The sequence below is a fragment of the Rattus norvegicus genome, chromosome 1 (genome assembly GCF_021556685.1).
Source record: "Rattus norvegicus strain SHRSP/BbbUtx chromosome 1, alternate assembly SHRSP_T2T, whole genome shotgun sequence".
NCBI lineage: Eukaryota > Metazoa > Chordata > Mammalia > Rodentia > Muridae > Rattus > Rattus norvegicus.
This window is the reverse complement of record NC_141534.1, coordinates 139,755,858-139,779,122: the sequence shown is the minus strand read 5'-3', so window position 1 is coordinate 139,779,122 and position 23,265 is coordinate 139,755,858. Positions and strand designations below refer to the sequence as shown.

At 43.2% G+C, this 23,265-nt stretch overlaps 1 protein-coding gene across 14 annotated transcripts in view; it reads left to right on the top strand.

The window, feature by feature from the left end:
- Chd2 (chromodomain helicase DNA binding protein 2) overlaps positions 1-23,050 on the top strand; it is a 112,731-nt gene extending 89,681 nt beyond the window's left edge. For 12 of the 14 annotated variants that reach the window (XR_015624083.1, XR_015624089.1, XR_015624081.1 and 9 more), the window contains 6 exon segments: positions 924-1,058; positions 3,016-3,194; positions 5,891-5,990; positions 8,527-8,740; positions 14,582-14,825; positions 19,810-23,050. Coding sequence is in view for 7 of the 14 variants with exons in the window: in XM_087557371.1 (XP_087413497.1) it covers positions 924-1,058; positions 3,016-3,194; positions 5,891-5,990; positions 8,527-8,740; positions 14,582-14,825; positions 19,810-20,143 (1,206 nt within the window). In the remaining 7 variants the exon portion in view is untranslated. 14 annotated transcript variants of the gene reach the window in all.
- Positions 23,051-23,265: the final 215 nt, after the last annotated feature.

Below are 23,265 nucleotides of genomic sequence, written 5' to 3'. Positions count from 1 at the left end.
CCCTTCTCCAGTTACTCCTCCTGTCTCCTCCCCTCAGAGCACCACGCTGCTGTGCTTTTGATTTCTACTTTAAAATACTTAGACTTTATGTTTTCTTTTGTGTGCGTGTGTGGGCCTGTCTGATTGAGTACATGTATGTGTACCACATACAGGCAGGAGCTTACAGAGGTGTCAGATTCCCTGGGTATTTGTGAGCCTCCATATAGTCCTGGAAATCACACCAGGATCCTCATTGTAAGAGCAATCGTTTTTAACTGTACACACCTCCATGCCTTTTAAAAGTTGTATTTAATCTGTATCATATAACAATAAGCAATGCATTCTAAACATCTCATGCTTTTGAAATTTCCCTAAATGGGCTCTGTGTATGTCCCTCTGAAGGCTTTTGACCTACATAATTCTGGTCTCCATGCCTATTTCTCTTGACTTCTGTCAGTTATAGTTAATACAGATCAGAGGGTAGCTGTTAATAAAGTTTGCTGCTTGTTATCCCTGGTTTTTCATGACTTTTTTAAAAATTATATTGATGGACTCAAAGCTGTAATTTAGTACCTTTAGAAGAAATGGGAATACTTACACTTTAGCTATTAATCTTATAGGTCTGTATGAATTGAGATCACCATTTCCTTCCTCTAGCAAAGCACTGATCTTGCAGAGGACCCAGGTTCAGTTCCCAGTACCCACCCAGATTCTGGTTTGCAATGTCTGTGACTCCAATTTCTGGAGCTCTGGCACCCTCTTATGACCCCTTCACATTCATGCAAAGATGTGGTGCACATAAACCCATGCAGCACCACATGTGCACATAAAGACTGTACCACTCCCATATCACCACATCAAAGCAGAACAAACAAACAAAAAGAGGTCTGCCTAGAATTCAAGATTATAGAAGTGACAACGACTCTTTGTAACTCTTCGAAAAGGTTAAAGGTGGTGATGCCAAGTCTTCAAGTAAATCAAAGCGATCTCAGGGTCCTGTCCACATTACAGCAGGAAGTGAGCCTGTTCCCATTGGGGAGGATGAAGATGATGATCTGGACCAGGAAACCTTCAGCATTGTAAGTCTTGAAATTGAGGATGCTGGTGCTGGGACACAGCGCTTGCTCGTGCTGCCCTTCACACACAGACGCAGCCACAGAGCTCCAGTTGGTGTAAACATGGGCGTGCTGCTTTGGAAGCGGATGCTTGTTATCTTTACAGATTGTAGTTAGAACCAGTAGCATGTCCTGCATTCCTGTTTTTGAGTGTATGTGTGGGCCTGCATGAGTTTATGTACCACACTTGTGCAGGAGCTTGCAGAGTTTAGAGGGGTTCTCTGTGGCATTTGGGAAATAGAAATGTGCTGGACAGGAAACAACATTTAGAGACCCTGTTTGAAAGAAGAAATTTCTTATTCTTCTTTAGTCTGTTGTTTATAATGAAAGTAGTAAGTGACCAAGCTGAGCAGACAGGTAACTCCCCGAATCATGTCGATGCTCCCAGGATAGGGTACAGAGGAGAGAGGAGAACTACCGTGGAGGTCCAGTAAGAAGGGGATCTGATCTAGTCAGACAGTTCCAGGAAGGAATGTTTGAAGTGGGTTCCGAAGGAAGAGCATGTGGTTGTGGGAGACGAGAGGAGGGACGCGTGCCAAAGTAGGGCCATTCCTGATGCACGAGGAAGTGATTGCGGCTCCTGTGGCTACAGCGTGGCTTGAGACAGGCCAGCTGATGAGGAGAAGGGCTTTGGCTAATGAGAGGTGGTGAAGTTCTGCACTGTACCTACTTCCATGATGTGAAGCTGAGAGCTGGACCAGGACACACTCATTTTCTCTGCGAGCATGGGAAACGGGCCGCCATTGTTTATGTTCCACAGCTCTCTGTTATCTTTCCAAACCTCACAAGTCATGGCTTACTTCAGCAACTCTTTCTGGCTGAAGAAAAAGCTGTCATCTTTGCAACGTGAACGGTTTCTGTCCTGGGCTGACAATGGAGGACAGAATATTGACCCAGTTCTGTGATGTCTTTTGACTTCCCTGTAGTCTTTTTTTTTTTTTTGGTTTTTTTTTCGGAGCTGGGGACCGAACCCAGGGCCTTGCGCTTCCTAGGTAAGCGCTCTACCACTGAGCTAAATCCCCAGCCCCCCCCTGTAGTCTTTAAAACCGACTTGCATATGCCTATGTTTTTCTTTCTTTGCAGTGAAGTCATTTTCTTATATTTTGTGAGCATTATGTTTTATATAAAGTTCAGTTAGGTATTAGAAACATATTAATGAATGAATAAGTGAATTGAATAAATGAATTATTCCCCGTTCTTCCTTATTCTGTTGTTTGTAAATAACCTAATACCTGAATGGGTTTTGAACTAAGGGTCTTGCTCATACGAGCCACATAAGTGACTAAATCTGGTGGTACATGCTTGATACCCTGCCACCGTGGAAGCAGAGGCAGGAAGATCACAAACTGTCAAACAGTCTGGGCTACATAGCAAGATCAGACTAGCCTGAGTGCATGATAATTTATCTGTTCTGTAGAAACTGTTGATATATTTTTTTATTCTCACTCACTGAAGCAGTGTTCCCCAATTCGTAGTGTCTCTTTATGCCATTATAAAAACTGAAATTAAATACTGAAAAATGCCCACGAGTTTCCAGCTGAGGAGGTTACCACAGAGTATAGTATTTTTGTTTTTTTATTATTAAGAAACTTTATGATCATGGTTTTCAGGTTAAACCTATAATACTGTTTTACGTTTGATCTTCTTCGTGGCCACAGCTCTCTTGCAGATGAGGAAACAGAACACTCAGAGAGGCTAAGTCAGGTATCAGAGGTCCTCATCTAATCCCGAATATGGTGATGGCACTTATACCCCAGAGTTTCTGTGTATCTGCACTTGTCCCATTCCACTGGTGTTCCCGCTCTTCCCATAGTGATGCGCAGCATGGGGGTGGGAGTGCGTGTTTCCCTGGATCTTAGTGTGTGGACCTGGTAATCGAACTCTCTGAAATGACTTGTGCTGTTCTTTTGGCCTGTTCCAGTGTAAGGAGAGGATGAGGCCTGTGAAGAAGGCACTGAAACAGTTGGACAAACCCGACAAGGGACTCAATGTGCAAGAACAGCTGGAACACACCAGGAGCTGCCTGCTGAAGATTGGAGACCGCATAGCTGAGTGCCTTAGAGCTTATTCAGAGCAGGAGCACATCAAATTGTGGAGGAGGTAGCCCACTCTGGCCTTGAATCTGCCCATTTGATTTGACAGTGTGCGAGTGTGCTCTGTTTTTAAAAATAGATAGCATAGCCACCTTAATAAATCTTTTGCCAACGAGGTTCATCTGTTGACAGCATGACCTTGGGCTTTAGCTTCCTTTCCATGAAGTAAGCTATTTTGTCAAGATAGCCTTTTCTTCTGATGTAGCAAGATTATACCATTAATGGGGTTTATATGAGGAAGATGATGATAATAATAATGGCAGCAGTAGTAATAAATGATAATAAATTAATAACAACAATAATTGGCTTTTTGGCTTGTTGTCAGAATATTTGCTTTAAACCCACATGACATAGAAGCCAGAGTAATACTTTGCTCATCTCAGGTTAGTGTGTGTAGGTATTATTATGTCTGCTATAAGAAATTGGTAGGTTGCATACTCTCTTGCTGCTGTGATACAATACATGCCCACATCAAGCTGGGGAGGAACGTGTTTATTTCACTTAGGACTCTTAGGTCGCATTCCATTGCTGGAAGGTGATGACGAGAGCAGAGCAGGAGCCTGCAGACAGGAACTGAAGCAGGGACCTCAGAGGACTGCTGCTTCCTGGTTAGCTTCTCATGGCTTGCTCACCCAGGACCACATGCCCAGGAATGGCACCACTCACAATGGGCTGGGCCCTCCCAAATCAGTTACCTATCAAGAAAAAAGTATGACCAGCCAGTCTGGTCAGGACTTTTCTCACTTATGTTTTCTTTTCCCAGCCTAACATAAAAACCAATCAGGACAGGTTCCAACACATGAAGGGAAACAAAGGTTATAAGTACATGAACTTGGACCCTCTGTTTTCATCTCCTTTAATTAAAGAACTCTACTAGTCGTTTAAATTAATGAAAGACATCATAACAGATTAATTTATAAACAGAGATATCTCAGATATCCCTTATCATAGATGCTTAGAATCAGAAGGATTTTAGATTTTGAAATACTCATAAACATAGGTAATAACATGTATTTAAATGGGAAGCAAATTTATTAAAAAATTCCCCTTTGTTTCATATATACTTACTATCTGTAACCTACAGGTATTCTTGTACAGAGCATTTAGTGCGTCTGTGTTTTGACTGTGACTTACCACGTGAGGATAAGAGTGTAATTTTCCTCTAAAGTACCAGTCCCACAGTTTTCAGAGCAGGGACACTCACCTGTATTTCCCATAGTTACTCAGAGGAAATGACAACCCCGTAGAGCAGCCGTAACAGTCATCAAGATGGGCAGTGCGGCCACCCAGAATGCTGAGTCGGGAAGCCTGCAGTTTGATTCAGGACAGGCCTGGCCAGCCTAGGGAGACTCTGGGGATGTAGCGTAGTAGCTTGCCCTGGCCTTAGTTCCCAGTACTAGAGGGAATTTTGAAAAACTAATGTTAAGTTTATTTCCATAAACTTACCTTCAGCCCATTTAGATCATAGTTAATGCATCTCTATTTTAGTCAATTGGTTTTGAGTGAAAAGTAGGTTTCCAGAAATCTCGGGTCATGATGCTAATGGCAGCATGCCACACATCTTGAGTATAAAATATTGTGTTTGAAAAATCATTTCTTCCCACTTAACCCTGTCATCTTGGGCTTCCTACTGTGCTCTTGGTTCTGTTGCTGTTTAAATACTTGGTCACCAGCACTTTTTCATTAAAATGTCCTTGATTTTTAAAAGTTCAAAAGTAATACAAGGTATGACTTCCGTAGAAACTGTCCATCTAAAAGTAGGTGTAGAAGCAGTTTTAGAAGTTGTATGAAAAAAATGCCTACAGGGCTGGTGAGACGGCCCATCAGTTAGAGCACGTGCTGTTCTTCCACAGGACCCAGGTTCAACTCCCTATGTCTACATGATGGCTCATAACTATAACTCCGGACCCCCTTCTAGCCTCTACACACACCAGGCACACACATGGCACCCAGATACATTGAGACCAAACAGCCGTGCACATCTGCAGAAGGCTGGTTACCTTGAAATGTGAGTGTAGATGAGCTAAGTGGAAATGGTTAAACAATCACAGTCAAGGCTTTAGCAGAGGCGTGAAAGTGGACTCTGGGAGGGTGGGGTCACTTGCAATTTGCCAAGAAGACTGTGGCTTTTTATAAGAGAGACCTTAGTAAACTAAGAGGCTCACTACCCGACACAGTGTGTTGACTGTTTTGTGGCCCAGCACAGCACGGCCATGGTGAAAGTGCTCACTGGAAAGCTTGGATGAGGAGGGACTCACTGTTTCTGACTCATTGTTACTTCCAGCATCTCTGTGTAAGCACCTATCTTTGTGCCATTCCTATGCTATACAGCAGTGCCAGGCTAGGACCTTCTGGAGTCTCTAAGAGTTTGAAGGAGAGATGACAGGCCTTAGTGGTAATGAGTGCTGGGATTATAGCATGTTCTCCTATAACCAGCTTAGTGCAAGGACTCGGAGAACATTTTACAGCAAAATTCAGTAGCTTGCCATTTATAAAATAAAATCACATTTTAGCTAGGCAAAGTGGCACATATATGTTAAATTCTGGCACTTGGTAGGCAGAGGTGGGCAGATCTATTGAGTTCTAGGAGAGCCAAGACTACACAGAGAAACTCTGTCTCAAAAAAAGAGAAAAAAATATCAGAACAAAACAACAAACTCAGCTTTTAAATTGTTTAATTTATCAGTACTATTTTTCTTTTAGGAACCTATGGATTTTTGTTTCCAAGTTTACAGAATTTGATGCACGGAAACTACATAAGTTATATAAGATGGCTCATAAGAAAAGATCTCAAGAAGAGGAGGTAAAATACAAATTTAGTTCTAATTTATACAAATATTTCAAGTCAGTTTTCCAGGAAATCCCCTTAGGTTTTGTTTTTCCCTGGGGAGGTAGTGATAACCCTGTGGGGATGTTGGCTCTTAGTCTGTGTACAGCCTAAGCAGGGTGACAGAAACCATCACAGGTCACAGAGTGCATCACCTGTGATCCACACATAATGCATTGACTGTGATTTTCAATTAGTTCCTAACACTGCATGAATAGCCAGACAGTAAAACTGTTGTTTATTAGGTAAGATAGCCAATGCTTTAGAGCCAAATAGTGTTTTAATTCCTGACAAGGAAATGTTACCCTGTGGTCTCATGACCTAGAAGCTTATTTTCTAGACCCTTTCTTTTTATGTCTGCTTTTCTAGCTTGTAATGTGGATTGTCATAAGTCCCATGGTCATGGGCAAAAAGTTCTTGTATTCCTATTCATGTATGGGCCCATAGACTTGGCATCCATCCAGCTTCTTGCTTAGAAGCATCTAAATTGCTCACTTAAAGGAGTAGACAATTTGCCAAGCCTGGTGGTCGTTGCCCTTTTGTATAAGTACAGGGATGAGCATAAGAGTGACTTGGCTTCTGCTGTAACGTTAGTTCTCATGCGGGCAAGCCCTCCTGTAGATCTGCTATCTTGCCACATGGGCCATGTCCAAATCAAACCCTGAGGAACAATTGGGGACATTGTTCCACATTCACTAATGTGTCAGGCTCTGATCACGAGGCTCTCTGTCTCTCATGTACTGCCGTGCCCTCAGAATTTGTAGTCATGCCAAGGCCGGCATGGACTTGTAGTTATAATGTAAACTTGATGTATTATTGACCTGAGAATTATACCTTCAAACAGTTCATCATTTAATTTTACACTGACGAATATGATATAGTAGTAATAGGATTAATATAGTAAGTGTGTTAGTGAAACTCTAATAAAGTTTTTATATTTGTCTATTCATTTTGTGAGTGAGAGAAAGATAGTTCATGGGAGGATACATTATCCCACAATGTCCAATGACAGCTTTCAGTAGTCTGTTCTTTTCTATTTATCCTTTCACAGTGAGTATTGCAAGGCTGAAGCTCAGGTTGTCAGGATTAGTGGTGAGTGCTTTTCCCACCGAGCCACTCACTGACCTCTCTCTAGTCAGTATAAACATCTGTGAGAGCCTAGTCGGGAAAGGCCCTTAGGTAAGACAGTAAGTTGGGTTGAGGATCTGACAGTGGGCACAGTGGTGAAGGACTTCACTGCAGTCTGTGAGGTTGAGTGAACCATGTATGTCAAGTGCGTTATCTTAGTCTTTCTCTAGGATAGTTGTCTTCGCTGTGGTCACTAGTGCTGAGATGAGACACCATGAGCCAAGGGGAGGAATGCTTCGTCATCATTGTTCATCATCAGAGAAGTCAGCACAGCAGCTCAAACATGGCAGAACCTGGAGACAGGACCTGATGCAGGGGCCATGGACGAGTGCTGCATCTTGGCTTCCTCCCCTTGCTTACTTTTTTATAGAATCCAGGACCACTTGTCCAGGGATGGCTGTACCCACAATGGGCTAGACCCTGCCCCATAATCACCACCTACGTATAGCGCAGTCTTGTGGAGGCATTTTCTCAGTTGAGGGTCCTCCTCTCAGGCGACTTCAGCTTGTGTCCGGTTGACATAAAACTAGTCAGCACAAAAGATTTCAGTTTGTCAGAGGAGTAGAACACGTGCTTCTCCACCCAAGAGTTTAGTTTAAGGGGCTAACCATCCGTACAGTGGGCTTGACTGCTGTCCAACAATCATGGGAAGATTATGGTCATGCATTTCTTACTGAATAGTAATACTCAAGCCTCAAATGAAGGATGGTTGTAATAAACATTGTACAGGGGAAGATGTTTTCATAATGTGCTAAATGAAGAGATAGAACCAAATAAAGTATTTTTCCTGTTCTTTATATACACCGAAGGTTTAGATATAGACCAAATAATTTAATAGTCGTTTCCCTTCTGCTTAGAGTTTAAATCAGTTCACACTGTTACAATATCTTCATTTTCAGAGTTGTCCTTGGATGAAGGAAGGAGTGGTGTAGCTCAGACGGCCAGCCCGAGGACTTTGGTGCAGTGACTTCCTCTCTGGCAGTTGGGAGCTCCTTACTCGAGTTAGCCTTATAAACCTAGCAGTCATGATTTTGTGCGGCCACAGAAGTCTTCTGAGAGTGACGACTATCTGGCCACTTGCATAGGGACAGGTTGTATACAGTGACACCTAGTGTCTCCCATGTGTTCTCACAAGTGCTTGTTAGTAGAGGTTGGTTTTCTTGCAGTGACCTAGTAGGTCAAAGTCCACAGACTGCTAGCCTATGCTAGGTGGTTGCCGCTATGGGAGCTCACTGGAGTTGATGCGCAGTTTTGGTAAGAAGCTACTAAATGGCAGCTCAAAGGTAGAGAGGTGCCAGAGGGGCCTGTTCAGGAGGTGATCTTTATTCTGCTGTCAGGACTTAAGCCTGGGGTCCTAAGCTCTTCGGTTTTTTTACTCTGCCAGGAACAAAAGAAGAAAGATGATACGCTTGGTGGTAAGAAACCATTTCGACCAGAGGCCTCGGGCTCCAGCCGGGACTCTCTGATATCTCAGTCCCATGCCTCACACAACCTTCATCCTCAGAAGCCTCATTTGCCTGCCTCCCATGGCCCACAGATGCATGGACATCCAAGAGATACCTACAGTCACCCCAACAAGAGACACTTTAGTAATGCAGGTAGGCCGCTAGGTAGCTTTTATGGAGATGTCACAACTCCCTGTCACAACTCCCAGTTACCTTGTTTTCCAAGGACCTTTGTACTTTTACCAAGACCTTGTTGTCTGTTCTTGGTTGAAATAAAACATGAAATAAAGATCTAGAACGCTAAGGGCCCGTTCTAAATTAAGGGACCATAGGTACCATAAACAAACAAAAGGTAATGGGCAGACTTAGGGAGCAACTTACATTCTATATAAGGTGGGCACTCAGTCTGCTAATATTTAGTTGATGATAACAAGATAACCAAATAGAAAAATAAACAATAGATGGATGGCAGTGAAGAAGCAACCTGTGACAGTGAGAGACTGTTCAGAAACTGTACATATGATAAAGGGTTAACCTGAAAAGTAGAAGGGACTGGATAATAAGTAGGCAAAAGATCTAAAGAGACATTTCTCAAAAGATGATGATGAGAACTCTGAAACTCCCTAAATCAATGGTTCTCAACCTGTGGGTTGACCCCTTTGGGGTTAAATGACCCTTTCACCGGGCCCACATATATTTCCCTCATCAGATATTTTTTTAAAGATTTATTTTAGCTATATGAGTACACTGTAGCTGTCTTCAGATACACCAGAAGAGGGCATCAGATCCCTTTACAGATGGTTGTGAGCCACCATGTGGTTGCTGGGAATTGAACTCAGGACCTCTGGAAGAGCAGCCAGTGCTCTTAACCTCTGGGCCATCTCTCCAGCCTGCATATCAGATATTTACAGTATGAGTCACAGCAGTAGCAGAATTGTGGTTGTGAAGTATCAGTGAAATAAATTTATGGTTGGGGAGTCACTACAAAAGGAGGAACTGTATTAGGAGAGTTGAGATCACTGCCCTAAATTAAGTTATAGTTGAGACAGGGAGGTGCAGTGGTAAAAGAACATGATTTTAACTCACAGCTTCAAGCTTAATCAGCAGAGAAGGTTGTACCCGTTCTTTGTTGAGTGCTGAGGATTACCTGTGTGGCCACACAGCACTAACAGGACATAGCAGAAACGTCGTTTATGGGTTATTCTTTTTTTTTAAAAAAAAGATTTATTTATTTATTTTATATGATTACACTGTAGCTGTCTTCAGACACACCAGAAGAGCGCATCAGATCTCATTACAGATGGTTGTGAGCCACCATGTGGTTGCTGGGATTTGAACTCAGGACCTCTGGAAGAGCAGTCAGTGCTCTTAACCTCTGAGCCATCTCTCCAGCCCCTGGGTTATTCTTTTTCAGGAACTAATGTAAGTTTGTTGTAAACAGGTTATGTTTTAGCTTCCCCAAATTTCACTCTACTAAGTCCTAGCCTTATATCCAGTGGACATTTCCCAGCTGCTGTATAGTCCTCTGCTGGTGGCTCAGGGACTTAACCTGTGGCCTAACTTTTGACCTTTAGGTTAGCATCTGTACTCCAATAAGCCCTTTATTTGAGAGACCTGTTAGTCTCAAGTTTTAATAAAGGTGTACAAATGGTCAGTAGGTATGTAGAAAAGCCTTCAGCATTACTGAAGGACCACAGTGAGACACCACTTCACGTCTGATAATAGCCATTGTCAAAGCAGCACAGTGTTCCAAGGATGTGGAGAAGAAGCTATGCTTTACCAATATCCATAGACGAACACAGCCAGTGAGAAAGTGTGAGTAGAGGTTCCTAAAGCATTAAATGGAGAACTCCATACTACCCGGAAGACCCACTACTGAGCGTCTGCATCTCAGGCTGATGAGCTGGTGGGACTCTCCTCCGGTTTACTGTTGGGGAATACTTACTCACAGGAGTCAGCGTATGGGCTCAACCTAAGTGTCCATTAGTAGTGAGGGATTGGCAGTCACCCATTAGAAGTGAGCCTGTCGCTTGTTTCGATGTGGATCAGCCCAGAGGTTTTATGTTTAAGAATTATGAGCTGGTACAGAAAGACAACACAACATGATTTCTTCAGTATGCAAAATCTAACAGAGTCAGATTTAGAGGTTCAGAGAGGTGAACAGCGGTTACCTAAGGGTGGGAAATTGGGAATAGGAGGTGGAGGAAATGCTGGTTAAAGGACACTATAGTTAGGAGAAAGTTGTGTAAGAGATAAACTGTACAAAATGATGATTAGTTGACAATATATCCTTGAGAATCATTGGGAGATTTTAAATATTTTTTCCACAAACACAAAAAAATGTGTTAACATGGTTAGTCATTGTATAGTTAACATGTATTTTAAGACACACATAAAATGAGTATCTTAGGGTTTTATTGCTTTGAAGAGACACCAAGGCAATTCTTATCAAGGAAAACATCTAATTGGGGCTGGCTTACATTTCAGAAATTTAGTCTATAACATCCTGTGGAAAGCATGGTGACGTGCAAGGCACACTTGGTGCTGGAGGGTCCGAGGGGTCTACCTCTTCATCAATAGTCAGCAGAAGGGGACTGTGTGTGTTTCACACTGGGTGTAGCTTGAACATTTAAGACCCAAAGTCCCATCTGCACAGTGACACATTTCTTCTAACAAGGCCAGACCTCTTCCGATAAGGCCATGCTTCCTAATAGTTCTGTTCCCCAGAGGCCAAGCATTCAAACACATGAGTCTGTGGGGGCCAAACCTTATCAAATTACCTAATAAGTGTATATAATTTTTATTTAATTTTAAATATAATTTTGAAACAAAGCTTAAAAAAGAAAAAGAAAAGTAGATTGGATTAAATTTTGGAGATTTGTTTAGAAAAATGTAGAGACAGCCAGACAAGGCGGTACACCCCTGAATCCTAGCACTTGGGAGATAGAAGCTGGCAGATCGCTGTTGAGTTTGAGGCCAGCTTGGGTTTACATAATGAGTTCCAGGAGAGCCAGAAATAAGAGTAACCATGTCTCGATGAAAGAAAAGAAAGACATAGGGATTAAATGTAAGATATGTGGTGGTATCTGCCACCCCAGAACTAAAGAGGCTGAAGCAGGAGAGGTCTGAGTTCAAGGTCCTGCAGTGTATGTAAGATTTCCTCGAACCTCATTATAGTTATGTGTTGTTTAAAAAAAAAAAGATTAAGGATTAGGGAATTGATGGAGAATTCATATCAAAGAGGGATACTGTAAAACTGCCCATTTTTATGTTTTAACTCATTCTGATCAGCAGTAATTAAAAAGGAGAAATGCACACTAGTTATTAAGGAGAGCAATTGCTCTAGTTTGTTTTACAAAATAACGTGAAATGAGGAAATATATAGCTCACTAACTAGGAGAATGGTTAAATGAGTATTAGGCCATCTGTACCCAGTATCATCAATTATTTCAGAGAATTGGCCAAACCCGCCATTGTGCACTTGCTGTTACTATCAGAATTTGTGAGGCTGAGGCAGGAGGATTACATGTTTGATGGTACATAGCAAAGTATTATCTCAAAAAGTGCTCCCACATTTTCTGGAAACTTTTATTCACTAAAAATGTTTGAGATTGCTCAAGGGTTAAGAGTACTGGCTACTCTTCACAGGACCTGGGTTCAATTCCCACCACCGTACAACCATGTGTGACTTCACCTCTAGAGAATCTGATTTCTCTTCTGGCCTCTATAGGCGCTGCATGCATGTGGTAACGAGACATGCATCCCGGCAAAACACTCAGATGTAAAAGAAAATAAATAAAATAGGGGACAATAATTCAAAGTGGGGAATAATAAGAACCAAACAATCATCAATTGCATGCCTGTATCTTTTAATTTACTGAGATGAAATTCATACAGCATCTGAAGATGAATTAGCCAGTGGTGCTTGGTACATTCCGAGTTCTGCACATAGTGACTTGTGCCTCCTTGAAATGTCTGTTACCTCAGATGGAAGTTGTGTGCCATCCCACCCTCTCGCTGTCATAACTCTCTGTGCTTTAACTCTATAAATTAAGGTATCTGACTACTTCATGTAAATGGAATATACAGTATATTACTGCTTATGGCTGGCTTAGCAAAATGTTTTCAAAGTTCATCCTAATTGTAGTGTGAGTCAGTTCTTAATTCCCTTTTATGGAAGGTTATGTTTTCACTCAATGGATATACCATAATGTTCATTTATCAAGGGACATTTTATTTCTCCTTTTATTTTTCTGCTGAGAATAATACTAATATAAATGTACTGAAATATTTGCTTGAGTGCTTCTTTGTAATTGTTCTAGCTATGCATATAGGATGGATTGCTGGTTCTATGGTAACTATCTGATTCCGATTAATCAAGGAACCATTTCCCTTAAACATACTTAAGCACTTGTAAAACAGAAAAAGGTGTGAAACACCGAGTCTGCCCATTAGTGACTGTGACCTTTAATGAGTAGAGGGAGAGTGTAGGGATTTAATAAGTGTTCATTGTTTATTGCTCAGCAGTTAAAGTAAGTGCAAAGTACTTTTAGAGACAGAAGAGGAAAAGGTAAAGAACAAGACTCAAAGTACCACAGAAGCATAATATTTTACAAAGATTCAATTTTTCTACAGAAGTCTAGAGAAGTGCATTTCGTTCTAAACGAAAGTTGTAGTTATAGAATTCCATTTGCGTATATATACACACAGTGGATTTTGTGTTTGAGGCTGTATAGAAAGTTATTATCTCAAAAAGTGCTTCCCCACAACTCCTTAAGCTTCTATACACTAAAAATATGTCTGGGCATGGAGAGATGGCTCAGTAGTTAAGAGCATGGGCTCTTCTTCCAGAAGACCAAAGTTCGTTTCAACAAAGTGTATGTGTGCATAGATATGTGCATGTATTTCTTAGTTTTGAAAGTAGCTTAAACTTCTTGTAAATTTTTCAAGATTTTTTTTCTTTTAGAAAAAAACCTTTTAAAGAAATCTTTAACGAAAATCTATTTTCATCTTTACCTTCTTTCTAAGGACCATTAAATCAAGTGTGATAGTGCATGTCTTTAATCCCAGCACTGGGAAGCAGAGGCAGGCAGACCTCTGTGAGTTCAAGGCCAGTTTTGTCTACATTGTTATAGGCCAGCCAGAGCTATAGTAATAAGACCCTAACTAAAAAAATTATTGCAGTTACTTACGGATTTATTTATGTTTCATTCATGTGTATGAGTTCTTTTGTTTGAATGTAGGTAGGTCTGTGCACCGTGTGCACACCTGATATTCACAGAGGCTAGAGGAGGATATCAGAGTCCCTGGAATTGGAGTTGTAGATGGTTGTGAGCCTCCCCGTAGGTGCTGGGAGCTGAGGAGTGCTCTGCAGGAGCAGCAAGTGCTCCTGACTGGAGCCGTGTCTCCACTCCTGCTTGCAGTTATGTAAAGCTCCGTCCTCAGTAGCCTCCTGCTGGTGAGACATTCTACGCTTTTTTCCTTTTCATTTTTAGTCTTTTTGCCCAAGTCTATGACACAGTGCTTTAAAACTTGTTGAAGTTTTAGCTGGTGTTACTTCACTCCCTTGGCTTCCAGACTAGGAGATGCCCATCTCAGGGTGGTTCTGAACTCAGCCCTTCAAAGGACTCCTTATGGTTTAAGGAAGAAGTCTCCAGTTAGATTTTCAGCAGCTCAACACAATTAGGCAAGTTGATTAACAGGTGATGAGCTGTCTAGTGAGGGTGTACTGTGAAACAGCAGGATTGCTTTCCAAATTCCCTCCTGGGGTCTTGAGTATCATTTCAGGGGTCTGCTATAGATTGGGGCAAGCAAGAATAAAATGTGTAAGAGTAATTTAGAAGGTCTTAAAAAAGACAGGGTGGTAGCATTTACAACTTTATTAGCTATAAAGCGATAAAGCTAAGAAGGAGGAGGAATTACCTCCTTGTAACAGGTCAGCCTTATTAAATTCTGCCCTGTGCCTGTAGTTCAGAAACAATTCTCTTCTTGCAGATCGAGGAGACTGGCAGAGGGAAAGAAAGTTCAACTATGGCGGCGGTAATAATGCCCCCTGGGGGGGCGACCGGCACCATCAGTATGAGCAGCACTGGTATAAGGACCACCACTATGGTGACCGGAGACATATGGATGCCCACCGTTCTGGAAGCTACCGACCCAACAACATGTCCAGAAAGAGACCATATGAGCAGTACAACAGTGACCGAGACCACCGGGGACACAGAGACTATTATGACAGGTGTGTGGACGGCTGTGAGAGGTGGGGCACTGACTTGTTCATGGGAAGACGGATGGTGGTGCTTATCCAGGTCTGTCTGTCTGTCTGTCTGATGCATGCTGAGCTTCTGGCATGGATCCCTTGTTGTTGCTATGAGGACGTCCTCAGGATGCAGGAAGGGAGGATGCTTATTCAGATGTATTTCTTACTTTATGTGTATGAGTGTTTTACCTGCACATGGGTATGCAGGTACCTCAGAAAGTCAGAAGAGTGTGTTGGATCTCTGGGCGTGGAGTACAGAAGATTCTGAGCTGCCATGTTGCTACTGGGAGCTGAATCCTGGTCCTCTGCAAGAGCAGCAAGTGCTCTTAACACCTGAGACATCTCTCCAGGTCCTGTCCCCTTTGAAAAAAGCATCACTTGGCTCTTGCAGAACTTTACTGATGCAGTCCCCCTTCCAGCAGACCTCCTTCCTCCTTCCATGTCTTTGGTTGTGACCCAGGAAGCTTTCTTGTGCTTGCTGCATGAGTTGGCATGGGCATCTTAGGAGTATCTCATGCATGGCTGGAGAAAATGATACTGCTCTCCTGGAACCCTTTTGTGTTTCTGTCGTATTTTTAAATCGGCATATAATGTGTTCAACATCACTGGCATTTTTGAACAAAGTTTGTTCTCCCCCATCTACCCACCCCTGTCTCTCCCACCCTCCTGCTACCCCTCTTCTCCCCTTGTGACTCCCTGCCAGATTTTTTTCCTCTATCATGTCCCACATGTCCTTGAAGCCCCATGCCACCGTACTTTCTCCTCACGTAATTTATCTCCTCTTGGTTTCTTTTTTAGATTCGTAGAGTTTTTCTGTGCTTAAACCTGGCTACATGTCTACATTATGGGGCATATCCATGCATGAGGGAGAATATTTGATTCTGACTTTCTGAGTTTGAGTCACCTTGTGTTGTATCATACCTTCCAGGTCCATCCATTTTCCTGCAAATTTCAGAGAGGCAGAGTTAGGAAGATCTCTGCAACTCACTAGCCAGCCAGCTTAACCTAATCAGTGAGCTCCAGGTCTCAGTGAGAGATCTTGTCTCAAAGAAACAAGGTTAGGGCAATGATCTGGTAAAGGTGCTTGCAGCCAAGTCCTGTGACCTGAGTTCAGTCTGCCTATGTATGGTGGCATATATATGCATACACATGTGCACAGTGCACACAGAATTAATAGATGAATAAATTAATATGCTGATATTTCTTTAAAAGGTGAATGGTGCCTGAGGTATGTCAGCTGAGGCTGGCTTCTGGCCTCACATTCATGTACCTCACACACCTAAAAGTGTGTCCACACATTACTTACACATGTGAACACACACAGTACAGAGTCAGCAGTAGTCGTTCTCAACATGGTATAGGAGGTGGCTCCGGTCTGTGGTCCTTCCTTGCCTACCTGGATCCAATAATTTAAGTCTGCCTTTTTAAGTTGTACCTCTTTATAGCCATACAGTGCCATTACTGAGATGATAAGCCAGTTTCAAACTGAGCAAGTGTGAGCAGAACACCATGCTTTTACCAGACTTTCATTCAACATCTGGCTGTTGATTGAACTGCAGAGCACCTGTGGACTTCCCTAGGCTGATGTTAGGCTTTGTGTTTAGACTACACTGTGAATTTAAAGTGGGGCAAGATTTACCCAGCATTCCTGTGTCCTGCCGTTGTTTTGGATGATTGGCCATTTAAATGCATAGCTGTAGCCTGCATTACCCCCTCATGAATGAGCCGCAGGCTCACTGCCTCCTGCCTTCCCATCATCTGGTCTGGTCCCTCTGCATCTCTGCCTGCTCTGTCCTTTTGTCCTTTCCTTCTGTGCACTGAGGCCGCACTGTCAGGGGGTATTTGTTTTGAAGGATGTTTTCGCTAGTTATAAAGTTTACAATTACTAGTTTCAGTACTTTGAGATACTCCTCCGTTGTTTGTATGCCCGCTGACAAAAAGCTCTATCTTCTCCTTTTTCCTCCTCACAGACGGTTACTGTCTCAGTCCCTGGTTTTGTTATATATCATACGCTGTGCTGTCTGCCGGCTTGTGCTCCTGCCTCCTTTTCTATAACACAGATTAAAACCAGGCTGGAGAGCACTAAGCAAGTACTTTCCACTCAGCGCACTGAAGCCCCGGCTTACTTTTCTTTGTGTGTCTTAGGACTCACTCAGCTCTTTGGATATGTAGGGTTATCTATTATACCTATAAATTTGAAAGATTTTCAGTATTTTCCAAATAATGTTGCCATTTTCTGTTTTCCTCCTTTGGAAATTCAAATCGTTCTTAATATTATCCTGCTTGAAATAGTGGTATGCTGACGAGACTATATCAGAATTGTTTCAGTATCCTCATCTGCTAATTATGTCATTTGAGTCCATTTCAGTTTAATTAGCTTATCTCATTATGTTTCATAATCTCTTGGTACTTCCCATGCTTAGTAATTTATTTGATGCCCTGTAAAACACCATTGACAGCAGTACACTCCTGTGTGGGCACACACACATGCATACATATACAAACACCTCTACCAGTCCTGGCATTGTCTTTTTGTTCCCTGTGATTTCTTGGGTTTATTCATCCTTTTCAGATGGAAATGTTCTTTCTAATATTCTCTGTGGAGCTGACTTTGTGGTCACAAATTTCTTTAGTCTGGGGTTTTCTCAGCCTATAGGTTACGTCCCCTTTGGAGATGGAGCAACACTTTCACAGGAGTCACCTAAGAGCACTGGAAAACACAGATACTTACTTTACAATTCATAATAGTAGAAAATAATTAAGATTAATAAATAGTACAAAGATAATTTTATGGGTGGAAGTCCCTACATGAGGAAGTGTATTAAAGGGTCACAGTATTAGGAAGGTTGAGAACTACTGCTTTAGTCTGTTTTGTCATGAATTTTTAATTTTATTATTTTTTTAAAGATTTGTTTTTACTTTTATTTATGTGTAGGTGTTATGTTTGTTTGCATGTGAGTGTATGCACACATAAGCTCAAGGAATCCAGAGGCATCAGATCCTCCTGGAAGTGGGTTTATAGATAGATGTGAGCCTCTTGACTGACTTGGGTCCTCTAGAAGAGCAACATGTTCTCTTAACCACTGAGCATCTTTCTAGCCCTTCTCCTACAATCTTAAGAGATAGTTTTGCTGGGTATAGTAATCTGGCTGACAGTTGTGATCTTTTAGGACTTGAAGGACATCTTTCTAGGCCCTTCTGCTATAAAAAATGTCTGGCAGCATTACTCTGTTGCAATCAGGCCAATTTTCTCATTGGCCTTTCTTCACAGGCAACTTAGATTTTCTTTCTTGCTTTCTTTAAATATTCTTTATTCTATATTTTAATGTTTTAATTGTGTCATGGAGATTTTTTTTTTCCTGGTGGTTTGAGATTCTCTAGGTCTCTTATACCTGGGTGAACATCTTTTTTTCTCTAGGTTTGGGGAAATTTCTTCTTGGAGTTTACCGAAAAGATGCTTGATTCCTTCACTTGCTATTTTCTATGCCATCTTATGGAGGTTAGGTCTTTTAATGGTATTCCAAACTTCTCCCATGTTCTGTTCATAGTTTTTCTACAACTTTTTCATTAACCTTTATCAAGTAATCCAATCCAGGTTCTCTACTCTGTCTTCTATCCGAATCTGTTCATAACATAATCAGCTCTGTGGCCATGGTTTTCCACCGAGGGTTTTAATTGGTTTATTGAGGTTTTCATTTTCAGTATCATTTCAGTTTGGGCTTCCTTCAACAAATCAAAGATTTTTATGTTTTGGATTGACTTTCTCATTCTATTTATCTTTGTCTTTTGAGTTGTTTGCCTACAGTGAAATTCTCTTCAATTTCTTTGGAAGTTCTTCCAGGTCATTTTGAACAGGTGCTATCACTTTAGATTTCTGTTTTTGGAGACACATTGCTTATTTATTTGTGTGTGTGCGTCTGTGTGTGTGTGCGTCTGTGTGTGTGTGTGTGTGTGTGTGTGTGTGTGTTGTTGTTGTTGTTGTTGTTGTTGGAGACATGTTGCATATTTTTATATGTTGGTTTTTTTTGAGGGCTGCACATCTGGAGGTGGTTTTGGTCGAGCTCTGTTGTTGAAGTCACCTTCTTGTAGCGGAGGAGTTTGCATTGCTCAGGACTCACAGCTGCGTTGGGAGTAAAGCATCTGTCTTCGTCTGGTGTTTGATATGCTATAGCCCCCATTTTAAGTTTTGTGCTTATCTGCTCTGGCCCTGGTACCTTCAGTTGTAGTCAGGAGCTTGGAACAAGTTTCCTCTGCCAGTGTGGACTGCTTGTGGGTCTAAAGGCCAGGTAGGACAATTGGAGGGTCCCAGTCAGGCAGCAGGTAGGACCTGGGTCACATCTGGTGATAAGATTGTCCCTGATGGGGAGTGGCTTGGGAGCTAATGAATTTGGAGAGAAAGAAGGCCAAGAGGAGGAAGCAGTCCCAGCAAGCAGCTCTCTGGTTTGAGCTATGGGTATGGTGGGGATCTAAGTGTGTAGGTAGCCTGCCTCATGTGTTATAGAGAGTCCCTGGTGGGGTAAGTCAGATTGTCAAGTAATTTTAGGCAACCTTAGTGCTGAGTATCTAGGTCGGTTTTGGGTTTTGCTGCTGTTAATAATTTACAAATAGGTTTTTTAAAAAATATATATCTTTTTCTCCAGAGCATGGTAAGAAATATGAAAATGTTTATAGTTGTCTTCTTCTGAGGGAGAGCGCACTCACAAAGCTGTCGTGATTGTCCAAGGTTGTGCTTGTACGTTACTGTAGCTTCAAAGCGTGTCTGTCATAGGATGCCTTTTACCAATGTGTGTGAAACCCCTGACCATTTATTGGTCTTGTGTCTGTGTGTGTGCTTTGGCTTCCTGGTGATATAAACATTAGTCTCTGGGTCCATGTGTATATGAAGAAATAGAAGCAGAAGATGGAAACACATTAGGAGTCTGCCTATGCTTTCAGCTGATCTTTGTATCTATCTCTCTTTCAGGCACCATCATGACTCCAAGCGGAGGAGGTCAGATGACTTTAGGCCCCAGAATTACCACCAGCAGGATTTCCGACGAATGTCTGACCACAGACCCACCATGGGTTACCATGGCCAGGGACCCTCAGACCATTACCGCTCTTTCCACACAGACAAATTGGGGGAATACAAACAACCCATGCCTACATTGCACACCGCGCTCTCAGACCCTCGCTCCCCCCCTGCCCAGAAATCTCCCCATGATTCTAAGTCACCCTTGGATCACAGGTCTCCTTTGGAGAGATCACTAGAACAGAAAAACAACCCAGATTATAACTGGAATGTTCGGAAGACATAAAGGACAGCTCCGGAAGGGGAGAGAGCATAGGAGTCATCAAGCACTTGGGCGTTTTGGTCTGATCCAGCTGTGGCCGGTGGTCAGACTGGTGAGCGGAGTTTCTGGATGCGCTGCTGCTGGATCCACTGACTTGGCAGCTGAAGGAGCACTTGAAGGAGTTGGAGACCTTTGTCTGCTGCTTTGGTTTGGTCTCCACTCCTGCACTTTGGCACCCCCACCCGATCCTAGCCTGTCATGGCCTCCCCCTCCATGGGTGCTAGGAGGAGGTGACTCTATGTACCAGCTTCATTGGGCTGCTTCCTCTGTGAAGGAATCCGAGATCTCGAGAGTCAATGAATGTTCTATTCAGCATGAGTGACCAGGGCAAGGACCTGCTGGACAGTGTGTGATTGGTTCACCATGACATAAGGGACGCTGCTCATGGGAAGTGGGGTCACAGGGTGGGCTTCACACTGCAAGACTTGAAAGGGGAGCAGTTATACCCCTTAGATGTGTTCTTGGGAGAAATGATACACTTGGTCTCATTATGTGAAGTGGGGTAGGGATAAAGAGACAGGGAAATAACTGCCAACGTGGCCTCCTCCCTGCCAACACTAATTTTCCCTGCACTATCTCTGTACATTTCAAAGGTTTGGTCTTCTGGGTGGCGTCCGTTTTCCCTCACTGTCAGGGAAAGTTGGCTCCCTCTGGCTGACTTTAGAGTACTGTGACTTGGGCATTGCTGATGCCGCATGGGGCTTACTTGTCTGGGGGAGTGGGCTAAGTGGGTGTAGGGGTGCAGATGGGGGTGGGGGTAGTAGAACCAGGAAAATGGGAATCCCTGGTGGGTTTCTGATTCCTGTGGTGAGGAGGAGAGTCACAGTCCTGGGGATGGAAATGGAGGTGGCCTGCTGCTGAGTCACCTGCTGGTGAGCCCCGACGTGGACATACATGCAGATGGGCCAGCAAGCAGCAAGTTGTCAGTATTGGCGTGGGTCGGCAAATGGTAGCTGCATCTTAGTTCCTAACAGCTTGAAGGGGCAGACTGCACAGACCCGAACATCTTGACAGTTGAGATGTGGACAGGTGAAAAGCTACATTTCCATTACAAGTTGTTACTTTAAGATCTGTAGAGTGTAAACCTAAGTTAAAATTTCCCCCAAATCACAAGCATCTGTGATGGGGTAGCCAAGCTGTTGAGTTGACAGGAGGCTGGTCGGCGTCAGGTTGGGTTGGGTTGTGGGACTGATGGGTTGTGTCATTGAATGGCTCTTCTCAGTGTCTGGATACTGGGCTGGGCCTTGGGTTTTACTCACTTTCAGTATAGCTTGTCAGTATTGTTAAGGTATCCAAAGCCTTTCTAGATCGAGACAGGAAAACTGACTTGAACATATGGTAGGTGTGCCTCTGTAAGAATCCAGGCTCATTCTGAGTTGATGAAAAGTCTTATTTGGACATATGCAGGGTTTGGCTCCCTGAACACTCTTGGGGGGGGGGTCATCTGACACAGTACCATTTAGTGACTTTCCCAAGATAAGCATGAGTTGTGTCCTTGAGTGAAACATTGGCCATGCATGGCTGTGGTGGGCCATTGCTTTTGCTGCTTTAGAGCACCACGGACCTGGCTGGTGCTGAGCTGGTCCCTACAGCTAATGCTCGGTAAACTGTCACCTTCTGGCCTCCTCATGGCACCGGGTCCTTCGTCTTCATGTGCATGCATGACTTGCAGTAGAGCCTACTCACTGCATGGGAGTCCCTGGCTAGAGTCTGCTGCCTGGCGGCTTGCAGCGACGGCTCAGTCAAGGCTGAAAGGTCTTTGGCCACACAGTGAAAAGTGAACCATAGATGGAGCTTGCTGACCCCACTGACACTACCTGTGTTTGGTTTGCTGGGCTCTTGGTGCTGGGAGTGCAGCAAGCACAGGAGGTACCCTCGGGAAGGCGGAGGCCTTGCCTTTCCGGACTCACCTAGGTCTTGTCTTTCAACTTGTTGTAGAAGTTACAAATTATTCTCAAAGATGTCTGTCTCATCATGAGGGAAAAGGAACTTTCTTTTGTTCACATTCAGGACTTTGAGGGTATAGTGCCATAAAATGTAGCAAAGGGCCCCGTGGGCCAGATCAGTGTTACATTGATTCTGAGGTTACAGTGTCTCCCACCAAACATCTGCTGTAGGCCATGCGGTGTATTTGAAGAGGGCTTTGGGAGAAGGAAGCTTTCCTCTTGCTTTAAACCAGTATGTGCATCACATGCTTACGGCAGACATTTGCTACCAGTGGAGTTCTGTGGAGCCTGGCTTTGGGCAGCTCATTCTTGAGGAGGTGGCAAAACTTGGGGAAGTTAGGTGTGAGTGTTGTCAAGGCCTGAAGTCCTATGATGCACTGTGGCCCTAGAAAAGGAAGATGCAGCCTCTGCTGACCACTGTGTCCTCTCAGACTTGGCCAGCTGCAGGAGCCCAACCTGATGTTCCCTCCTTATCCTCTGTGTAGTCATTCCTTCCGCCCCACAAAGGGAGCGCAAACATTTCTCACTGTGCTGCTGATGCTCTGACCTGGTGTGTCTGACAGATACATCAGGCTTTGCAGGGCAAAGGTGATTCACCTAAGTGTTCACACACAGCAACACTGAATCCTACAGACCAAAACCCACTTGTCAGCAGGAGCCGTGGTCCAGGCCCAGCACCTGTGTCTCCTAGCCGAGGCCAGCTGTGTTGGGTGAAGAGAGCCATGCCAAGGGTCCAGGCTGCTTTAGTCCATGTGCCCTACCCATTTGGGGACAGATGGTTTTTCTTGTAAACTTGTGGACTTTTGAAACCTGTTGACTAAACAGTAATTAATTTATATTTGTGAAAAATGCCACTGTCCTGGTGATTTCTGATGTAAATAATGTTGTTTATATAGTATGTATTAAATTTTCCTACATTGTAAAACTGCTGTACTTTTGAGTCTTGTATATTAAAACGTGTTACTAAGGATTTTTAGAATTGGGCTAACCAGTTACGTTACATCCTGGTGTGAGGCAAGTGCCTCAAAGACATTGCATCAGTCTCCTTCCCTGGCTGGCTGCAAGCCATGCGATCGAGCTTGGTCACAGCTTGGTCAGTGGAGAACTTTTCAGTTGCATTTATGTTGTTGCTTCTAAATA